The sequence below is a fragment of the Neltuma alba genome, unplaced genomic scaffold, assembly GCF_004799145.2.
Source record: "Neltuma alba isolate B1F8T4 unplaced genomic scaffold, ASM479914v2 tig00011284_pilon, whole genome shotgun sequence".
NCBI lineage: Eukaryota > Viridiplantae > Streptophyta > Magnoliopsida > Fabales > Fabaceae > Neltuma > Neltuma alba.
Window position 1 is genome coordinate 1 of NW_021635993.1, and position 11,159 is coordinate 11,159.

The following is an 11,159-nucleotide window of genomic DNA, read 5'->3' on the forward strand; positions in this document are numbered from 1 at the left end:
TAATTATAAGAAATATGACACGTTTTTCCTAAAATACCATAATCAATATTCTAATACCCTATCTTTCTTTTCTACTTGATTATGGTTGAAAGAGTATCCATAGAGGTAATTTAGAGATAATTGATAAATATGAGAAATGGGTCTATATTTAGGACCAAAACCAATCACCAATTGGGTCTTATATTAAGGACCGGAGGAGTATATTAGGATCGGAGTTAGTATATCACTATAAGACTAAGTTAACTAATTTTTTAAAAATTCAAAAATTATTCAATTATAACAAGGGTTACATGATTTCTTTGAAACTAGCGGTAAACCCTTGTGATCCACGGTCAGTGCAAATAATTAGAAATTTCGACTTATTTCAAATATTTGTGTTAAATAATTGTGAGAATTTGAGATCAAAGGGATTTTGGAAAAATGGAAGATGGAGTAAAGTATTAACCATTGCATTAGCCATTGACGCGATTAAAAACTTACAATCAAAATTTTGCACATACATGCGAAAAAAGTTGCAGAACTGACGCATTACAAAAGTTTGAACTCATAAAACATATCATTCACTTCCCCCATCTACTTTCTCATCTATTATTAGCTTAGAAAAATAAAGATAAATATAATATTTTAAAGTAATTTATTTAATTTCTTTTAATCTCTCCAAACTAATCAATTAGATTTTATATTAAGCATCTGATATAATATGATATAAAATTTTAAACGAGCAATAATGAAACATAATGTACTCCCGCTGATCTTAAATGCAGAAATTAAAAAATTTACTTTAGTCATAAATTTCAACTTATTTTGTTTCTCAAATTTATAATTTTTTCATAAATTATTTTTATTAATTATGCATATTAAAAGAATTTTCAGGATAGCTCATATTTAAATGATTAAAAATGGCATTCTGGATAAATCAGCACTTTTTTTTTTACAGATAATTAATTTAACCCTTTTCTAAATCTTGCATCAGCAGCTATATCATCCGTACATTAATAACGGGAGGGACTAACTCGTCTGGGACAAAAAAAAAGTATATAAAACCGTAAATTAATGATTAAGTGGCTTAGATATCGTTTATTTTTCAACTGGATCTTTTGGAAATATTTTTCAATCTAGCCCTTCAAAATTTCATAGTTCAAATATTAATTTGAGAAGAAAAAAGTTATAATAAATAATGAATTATTGTAGTCATTTTTATTTTTTAAAAAATATCCTCATATATCATTAATAATTTATATAGATTTTTTATTGTTATTTTTTATATTTTTTTTTTACAAAAAGAATGAGAATAAAAGTCTCAGCATACAAAGCAACTCTCTTATATGCGTGCGTAAAGGGAAAGCTAACAAGAGGCCAGTCAAATGAATGACGGAATGAATGAATTTTGTAGCAAATATAAGATTTAGTTACATATTGAATTTAATTTTAAATATAAGATCTTAATTCACATGCTTTTAAAATATATAATGTTCAATACACATGACTAAATAGTGTAGTTTTAAAAAAACCAGCACATATTTATTATATTTAACTAATTTAATTTTTTTAATTTCTTCAAATTAGTTACACAACACTTATATTAAAAATTTGAGGTGCTATGCGCTTTACCTGATACGATGCCGTTATTATTATGTTTGCTCCGGCGTCGAGGTAATCTAGGTGGACCTGTTTCACAACAACGTAATTGTTTGATTACTTAATTAACTAATTTGTAATAATCAATTTGTAATCACGCAGCATATAAAAAAAAATCATCAACGCGCTTATATTAATAGTTTTATCTACTAGATATGGAAAACGTCTTGTAAATACTGTGATTATTATTATATATTTAGCTACCATGATGATATGTGTTAGTATAAAAGAGAAAAGGAGACGCACACACATGTATGTATACTAACTAATCTTTAATGTAGAAATTAGTTGATTAATTTAAGTAGATCAAAGAAATTAATTAAATTAGTTGTTTATACTACCTCCGGTTTAATTATAAGAGCCAGTTGACTAATTTGAGGAGATTAAGGAAGGAAGTTGAGTTAATTATTTGTCATAAATAGATGTTTTTTTTCCTAAAATATCCTTACTAATCAAGTGTATTAACTAGAACTATAATTATTAGAAGGATTATCTTGAAAAAAATTGAGTAAATATGAGAGACAAAGTGGATTGGGGTCTTATATTTAAGATCAAAATAAAAGTCAAACAGGGTCTTATATTAAGGACCGGAGGTAGTAATAAATGTGTTGTCTATCCTAAAATACCTTTCCTAATCAAGTGTCATTGATGAAATATTTAACATGTGCAACTATTACAATGGCTAACTTGAAAAAATAGATAAATATGAGAGATAAAGTGGATTGAGGTCTTATATTTATGACCAAATTAAAAGTCAAACAAGCTCTTATATTAAGGATCAGAGGTGTTTGGATAGAAACCAAACCATGATTTTAAAAGTAATTTTACGGTATACAAACTAAATATATAAAAAATTTATCCCGATTCATGAAAAATGAGAAACATTTTCGGCAGGAATCCAAACACCACCTTGGTTTATAATAGAAACCGTGTCACACAAAGGAGTACCTTTCTGAGGAGATGATGGGAGGTAGAGTTAGTGAGGAGGCATTTGGCGCTCCACAGTGGATCTTTGAGATCAGCGCCGTGCCGTTCAAGCTCCGTCGCCAACCCGCCGTCTATCACGGCATACCCTCCACACTTCTCCAGCCATTCCCTCATAAACGATGCCGTTCCCTTCCCCATTTGTTTCCTGATATCTTCCTGCGCCTACGTACAAAGTCGCCGCCACCTGATCTCCCTGTTTATAGAACAGAAGAGATGAAGGTCATCTACGTATTTACCACTCTACCCCTAACGTGAACCCACCTGATTTGATCCAATTCCCTAAATAGTTTAATTTAAAGTTTGCTTTTATCATGTGATTATATCTTTTATTGGGAAACTTCCTATTATCAGCGATTGAGGTCTAGAGCAGGGCAAGCACTGAACTGTATTTGTGAGGATAATATTCGCAATTTGTTATATGTATAAGTTTTATATGGACACACACACGCACGATACTCTTATACAACGAGCTTTCCCTAGCTTGTGGAATCAAAACAAGTAAGATGGGTGACAGATATATATATATATATATATATATGTATATAGGATTAGGATATCTTTTCCCCCCACTAGAACATGAATTTATTCCCTAATTTCATTTTATTTTAGCATATTAATAACTTCATTTGTGTATAGTTGTTTGGGAAGATCTCAAAAAAAAAAAAAAAAAAAGGAAAGAAAGATGTCATTGAAATTTCAAGACAACTTTCAGATGCACACCGGTTGCCACTTTAAGAGGAGGTCAGCGAAATTCCCACTCTGCCCTAATTAAGTTACAACAAACATCCTCCTTATTATATTACTCCTCCTATCCTTAATATAAGACCTATTTAACTAATTTGATTAGATTAAGGAAGTTAGGTAAGTTAATTAATTATCAGAAAAGTGACATATTTTTCCTAAAAACCCATAATCATCTTTCTTAATACTCCTCATCTCCCTCTTCTACTTGATTATGTTGAGAAAGTATTCATAAGGGTAATTTAGAGAAAATTAATAAATATAAGAAATGGGTCTTATATTTAGGACTAAAACCAACTCAAAAATTGAGTTCTATATTAAGGACTGAAGGAGTATTATTTAATGAAGATATTATCTCGGTGTTGCTTTGCGTCTCAAGCGAATGAACAGATGAATACTAGGAAAGCTAGGAAGCATTGAGCTGGATTGAGAGGATAAGATTGGTAATGACGTGTTAAATGTAAGATATGGATGGAGGCAGCAGCAGGACTCTCACAAAAGAAGCTTCTGGCTTGGGAATCAGAAACAAAGTAAGATGGGTGACAGGTAGGATTAGGATATTTATATGTGGAATATGAAGACGAGCATATTTATATACTGTCCCTGGTCCTATTTATAAAATTCTGTTTGTAATTTTTAAATGAGATCTTATAAATATGATGAAAGGCAGTATATGTGTAGATGAAACGTAAAATACTTTAAAAAGAGGCCAAGCATTTGGAGAACAAGGTGTCTGTATTGTTGTGTTTACAATGTGGGCGTGTCAAAGAAGAAAATTCATCATTGAAAAAAATTACCCCGTTATATGTTGGTGTGTGTTATTTCTTTCAATTTTAAATATAAAAACTAATTAGAAATTTAATTTAATATTAAATATAATATTTTAATTTATTTAGTCTATCGTATTTATTTATTTATCTCAAAATAGTCCCTAAAATAATTACACATATTAAAGGATTTTTATTCTGATGTACAAGATTAACATATTAATGCCTGTAATCCTGCAGATGATATGTACGACCATATTGAAAGCAATATACGGTTTCTGTTTTGAATTTTTGAGAGAAAAACACGGCAGCCATCCTATGGATAACCTTAGTCTCAACGAAAATTAAGGCTTTCGCAAATTCCCATCATGTCCGCCGTCATGTCCACGATAATTGTGCTAATTATCATATGATATTGCCTCCAATCATTAATATAAAATCTTATTTGATTTTTATTTGGATTCTAAATATAAGACTATAATATATTTTATCTCTTATATTTATCTATTTTTTTTCAAGTTGATTATTCTAATAATAATAGTTCTGATTAATAAACTTAATTAGTAAGGATATTTTAGAAAAGACAATATATATTTTCTATAAATAACCAACTTAAGTCACTTTTTTAATATACTCAAATTAGTCAACTAACTTTTATATTTAAAATCTGAAATAGTATAACCCAATTATCCTTATGAACAAACACTAATTGCTACGTTTCTAAGCATTTCGGCGCCGTGCTTCAATATCTGGCTTCTCAGGTCAAACCCATTTTCCATCCGTCATCCCACAACTAACAACACATATGGATAGATATTTAGACCCTACATCACTGGCAACTCGGTTTGGTTTATGTTCCTTTAAACAATGATTTTTGTTTTTAAAAACTCTTTTTGCATGCCCAAAAAAATACCCACTATTTTCTTTTCAAGAAAGTTACTACCTCTGATAGCTAATATAATAACTAGTTGATTAAGCTAAGTAGATTAAGAAAATTAGTTAAGTTAGTTATTTATAATAAATTGATGTTATCTTTTCTAAAATATCTTTAATAATCATTAATAATCATGTGTATTAGCTATGAAACATTTAACATGTGCAACTACTACAAAAATCATTTTAGAAAAAAATGGATAAATATAAAAAATGAAGTAGATTGATATCTTATATTTAGGATCAAATTAAATTTTTAACTAACTCTTATATTAAGGATGGAAGTAGTATATTTGAAAACAATAGAGATATTGTGTGCTGATGCATGCGTGCATATCTATATGTATTGATATATACAGGACTTATGTCAAAAATTATATTACTTCTATTCCTAACTTCTTTTCACTTTTAGTATGGCAAGTAACTCTACTTGTGTATAGCTGCTTGTTATCTAATATTTTAATTCAAATCATTTTATTTTATTTTTTTAAAATAAAATTTACTATGAAACAAATCTAAAGTATAATCATTCGATCAATCTTTCCTTGAAAAAGGGCAGATAGAGTTGCAAGGACAAAAATCAAATTTTTTTTTTGGTACACACATTTAACAGACTTGACAGAAAGGAATGAAGATTGAATGAAGACAACAAAATTCTGACATTCATTTTCCAAAGTAACAATAAAATTATTTTTTAATATGCATGTTCTTTACGTTCGAAGAAAAAAAATACAAAAAAATTATTGTATGTGAAATTTACATTCCATCTTTATATTCATCTCTCTTTTTGTCTCCCTCTAAATACATTATATACATTTACTTAATGTAGAGATCGGATCAAGGTAAAAACAAACACATGAAGAAAAGTGAAATCAGGTTAACAACTCGAAAGGTAAAATATAAATATGCTTTTGCTGGCTGACGCTTTCAAGTGAGAACAAAAACAAGCGACCAAATGAAATGAAATTCTGGAGATCAATTCCAGGAATTCGCGCAAAAGACTATATTTTCAGCATCGGACTGCATGGTCCAAGGAATGGTTCGGTCCCAAAAAAATAAAAAAATAAATCTATACATGAAGGCTAAAAATTGGCAGCCATAACTAGTCTTAGAAAGAAAAGTATATAATGCAGGAGGAATTTAGGCACCAATCCGAATCAAAATCAAATGAAATCGAGCAAAAAAAAAAAAAACCAAGTTAATTGTGGGGGAAAAAAAGTCAGTCAGGGACCCCGAACTGGTGCAAAACAGAAGCAGTTAGGAGTATGATCTTCAGGTATCATGCCTCCTCCTTTGCTGGTATCAACTGCTTCGAGCATTCTCACCACCTCTTCCATCTCTGGGCGCTTGTTTGGATTCCCATCCCAGCACTTCCTCATTATACTTGCAAATGTGCTTGGACAACATCTTGGAATCTCTGGCCTCAGATTCTGTCACAGCAACCCCACAACTTATAATGTTCAGTATCCTCAAAACAGCTTATAATGTTTTGACCCGTTTAAGGTTATTGCAGAGTTCGGATCCTACGAAGTATTCAGTAAGTGGGGCCCTCCTCCTTCAAGAGATCCCAATTCCTTATAGCTAGTATTTTTATCACTATGTCCTTCACCATTAAAAGGCTCACATAAATCATAATATGTCATGCATTTCCATGAAGATGTTGAATCCGTAAAAGTTATATTTTACGTTTTCAAATGTTGAGAGCAGTTCAATTTTTCAAATTAAAAGAAGCTTGAAGTTACAAGCAGAATCAAATCCGTAACCTCTCATTTGCAGGGAAGCATTCATACTGCTAGGCTAGGATACAAGGCCACGAGCAATCCAATATTCATAAGGAGTAATGAAATTTGAGTCCCACAGGGGATTATTATCGTCTTGGCCTCTAGTTCAAAAACAAGGTTGTTAATATAGTATATCACACATTTGTCAATTTCAGAGGGATTATACGTTCAAGAGACCAAAGTGTCAATAATTCCCTTTTAAAGACTCAAATGTCATTCTTCCTAAATGCTAAAGAAATTATACGGGTGGTAATAGCTCTCAGAGTTCAATATAAAACATATTTATACAAACATATCACTATTTGACTAGATGTTGGAATCAGACCAACCAAGGACTTGACAAGGGCAATTGTACTGGTAAGACGCAAGGCCAAAAAAAAAAAATGTGGCAGTGCTGCAATTGTAGAAATGAACTGACCTGACGAACAACTGCGGCTGAAACATCAGCAAAGCTAAGATCTGGATAGGGCATATCACAGCAGTAAATCTCCCATAAGCAAATGCCAAAGCTGTAGACATCACATCTATGGTTGTAGGGCTTGCCCTCGAGAACCTACTCAGCATAACACCAAGATTGAAGACCGATTACTGATGGCTTTCAAACTACGAATCAGATTGTAAGCATGCAAATAAACCCAGTGAAAAGAATGTTCACAAGAATGAAGACAATGAACTTGGGACAGTAACCTTGTTATAAAATCATAAGCTGGCAACGTAAGAAGTTGTTCCAATAAAAAATAATAATAATAATAATAATAATACCTCAGGTGCCATGTAACCAAGGGTTCCAGTTTCGCCTGTCATATCACTCGGATTCATAGCTTCAACACGAGCGACTCCAAAATCAGCTATTTTCAGACGTGCTTGCCCATCTAGCAACATATTTTCTGTTTTGACGTCACGATGTACAATCTTCTTGGAGTGAAGATAGCTAAGCCTGCAGATGGAGGAAAATTCAATGATAAAATTTTCCAATTTCTTAATCAACAATTGTAGAGGTAACTAAAATGGAACTCACCCTCTAGAGAGGTCCAAAGCCAGCTGGACCACAACCTTAAAAGCAAGTTTCTTCCGCCTATTTCTGATTAAGAATTGTTTTAATGTCCCACCAGGAAGATACTCAACAACAACACAACATGCTCTAGATGGAGGAGTTTCCCCATTAGTTGAAGAACTATTTGCCGGAATCTTAAGATTTGAAGTTCCCATAGATGCACCAATAAACTGTGGCAAATACAGATAAAAGACAATTATAATTTGAAGACTGTGATAAACAAAATTCCTCCTCAAAACCAAACATCTAATTCATTCCTCCAAATTGTAATTATTCCTACAGATTAGACATGCATGTCACCCACGAGAGCCCAATCTCATAAGCTGTGCTACGTGACAAGTAACAATCACTAATTTAAATGCCTGAGCATGAAGACTATGAGTTTGTACTTTGGTGACATTTGGATGGTCAAGTTTGTGCCATACAGCAACCTCCTGCTGAAAGGATGCACGTAAAGCAGCAGTTTCAGCCGCTGTGGCGACACCATCCTCACCCCAGTTCAATACTTTCACTAAAATATTCAACATCACAACAGTGAGAATTTTCAAGTAAAACAAAATATTGAATGTCAATCCAATTAGATTTATGTAAAGTGAACAATAGAAGAGAACAAACCTAACAAAAATAAATTTAAAAATTAACTCCAAGTTCTGGCTAATTCATCTAATTTTGGCAAATAATAAATAATAAAAGTTAACAAAACGCAGATAGAACGGCCATAACCTGTTTAACTTACAACTTAACAAATCCATGATAAAGAACGAAAATCAATATTGTTGACATATTCTGCAGTTTAAAAGCAACACAAACATAACATCGTCTCGAAGAGAAATTGTATCTGACACCCTCAACACCAGATTGGCCTGTGTTTAAACAAATTTGTAGGACCAAATCTAATTACAAAGCATGCAAGCTATTGGTCCTAGAAAACAGAGCAGATATGTAAATACGTGATATGAAGAATTAAGAACAGGCTTGGAGGAAATGCTGCTATCCAAAGAAGTTCATGTGACAATAGTGTCGTGCACTTGTGCATATACTAATTTCCCAGTACCATGTACCAATGTGTCATACACTTGGCCACACACCAACATTAGAGTACCGAAGTATCAAAACTTGTGCACAGGTTGAAATTTGTGCCCTTTGAAATGGAGGCAAGAGAAGTTTGAAATATGATCCATGGTTTACACACAAATGGTTTCTTTTTCCAAAAAAAATAAAATAATAATAATAATTGGCGGCAATGAGAAAATTTAGATAAATAATCTATAAAGAACATGGAATGTCGAATAGAAGAATGATTACAGCAATCAACAAGTACGAGTATTTTTCCACCTCTAGACCCACTAAGAGTGCTAGAATTAGGATATGCAAATGGAATTATATGGAACATTTTAATGCCAGAATCAAGGTGCCAAGCATGTGTTCATTCTCAAATATCTTATCCATCCAATCCTATGTCACTAATGGCAACAATGAAATAGACAAAACAAATCTTCTAGGGTGTAATGACATCCCATAACACATCTTAAATTCGTTTCATCCATTTTGCATGCAATTACAATATCAATGTACGTAAACGGATATAGAGGGCAAATACCTGCAACTTCTTGGTTATCATAGGTACCCCTATAGACAGTACCATAAGCCCCATGAGCAAAAGCATATCGAATATTCAATTTGGCCAAATCAATCTCCCACTCTTCTTTAGGCCTCTCCTGGTCTGATTTCCTTGACCAGACTTTGCTCAAGTGCTTTTCTAACTGAGCATCCAAACTTTTCAGATCAATCTTGTCGGCTCTAAATATCATATCTTTGCTGCTCTGACTTCCAACGCCCTTCATCTTTGAATCCTTAGCTCCTTCTTGTTCTAAATCCATCTTTCCAAATGCCTCAACCTTCTGAATCCATGATGAATAACAAATGGTGAGCCCCAAATTCCAAAACACACTTGGAAAGCACCAAGAAATAAAATCCAATTTTTTACTCCTACAACTTGTTTGACGATGGCAGATACGAGCTAACAAATACTTAATATCTATAAAATTGATGCACGATTCAGAGCCAAAATTTTCACGCAAACATGTATTTCATCAACTATGATCGGTTAAAAAAAAAAAAAAGTAAAAGAAAAATTCAAAAACAATAACTAGAAAAGAAAAGCGAAGCGATCAGGAACTAGACAATGTCACCGCTATAAGTGGGGAAATCATCAAGAAAAGGGAATAATTATCGATGCACAAACCCTCAGAAGACGATCAAAAACGGCTAACAGAATCTAGCCGAAGCAGGCGGGAGCATTACATAAGCACAGAAAACCGGAACAAAAAAGGGAAAATAAACGAAAGAAAGCAATAAATAAATGGTAGAGGAAGAGAGCAGTAGATGAAAGTTTTAGAAGCATCAAATGAATTGAAGAATGGGGTCTGGGGTCGGTACAGGGTACGTACCTTTGAAGATTACAGGGAATTAGAGACAATAGCTTTTCGTAGAAGACAGTGTAGCTATCGCGGAGGACATCACTATCACCATTCTAAGCTCGAACCTGCTAAAATCAGCCAAATATAAACAAGACATTATTCAAACGAAATTAAAATAGCGAACAAACAAGACAAATTCTTAATGAGGCCTCTTTTTTCTTTTCCTGGTTTTCCAGGGAGCGATTTGGTTAACGAAACTGACAAGACAAAAACAAAAATGAAGAGAAGCCGGCCAAAGCAGAAATCAAAAGACCAAGCAGCAACCAACCGAAGTAATAAACCATGTGGCAGAGAAAGAGAAAAGCGCGGGCGTTCCAGGAATATTGTGGAGCAGGAAGGCTCGTGAAGCGGAAAAGGCTAACGAAAGGCAAATTACCGTCCATGAGAAGTTAATGGAATTTATTTTAAAAAATTGAACCAATATAGTTGGCAAAATAATCGATCAATATAATATAAAAAAATTTTAATTTTACTTTGATGACAAAAAACTAAACAAAAATAAATTCAATGCTTCAACCCATATCCTCTTATCTTATTATAGGAATTCTCCCGTGCGTCTAATGTGATTAAAAGGTGTCATCAAATTTATTAATTTTTTTTTACTAGCGACCATCAAATTTATTAATTAATAGTCATATCTTCATATAACATTATTTCCCTACTGGGAAAAATATTTTTTTCTTTGCTTGAATACGTGTCATATACTTGTATAAATATTTTGTTAATTTGTTAATTAAATCGTTTTCATATTTGTAAACAAAATCTAGTCAATTTTTTG

At 32.4% G+C, this 11,159-nt stretch overlaps 1 protein-coding gene across 3 annotated transcripts; it reads right to left on the minus strand.

Moving 5' to 3' along the window:
* Positions 1-6,104: 6,104 nt before the first annotated feature.
* Positions 6,105-10,619, minus strand: LOC114711241 (serine/threonine-protein kinase STY13). 3 transcript variants are annotated; one of them, XM_028895607.1, is made up of 7 exons: positions 10,352-10,619; positions 9,502-9,802; positions 8,291-8,412; positions 7,866-8,071; positions 7,610-7,784; positions 7,266-7,400; positions 6,105-6,496 (listed from the first exon to the last, which is right to left on the minus strand). In XM_028895607.1, exons 2-7 carry the CDS (start codon positions 9,779-9,781, stop codon positions 6,290-6,292), a joined length of 1,125 nt encoding a protein of 374 aa, XP_028751440.1. In that variant the 5' UTR covers positions 9,782-9,802; positions 10,352-10,619; the 3' UTR covers positions 6,105-6,289. The 3 variants fall into 3 exon arrangements, with proteins under 3 accessions (XP_028751440.1, XP_028751441.1, XP_028751442.1); XM_028895608.1 differs by having other exon boundaries at positions 9,502-9,799; positions 10,352-10,572; XM_028895609.1 differs by lacking the exon at positions 6,105-6,496 and adding an exon at positions 6,509-6,669.
* Positions 10,620-11,159: the final 540 nt, after the last annotated feature.

Bases quoted from the DNA above. Each gene is read 5' to 3' on its own strand.
- LOC114711241 (XM_028895607.1), bottom strand. From the start codon at position 9,781: ATGGATTTAGAACAAGAAGGAGCTAAGGATTCAAAGATGAAGGGCGTT. The intron at 8,413-9,501 runs GTATTTGCCCTC...TGAATATTTTAG, and splicing joins TGATAACCAAGAAGTTGCAG to TGAAAGTATTGAACTGGGGT. The intron at 6,497-7,265 runs GTCAGTTCATTT...TTGCTGTGACAG, and splicing joins CAGCCGCAGTTGTTCGTCAG to AATCTGAGGCCAGAGATTCC.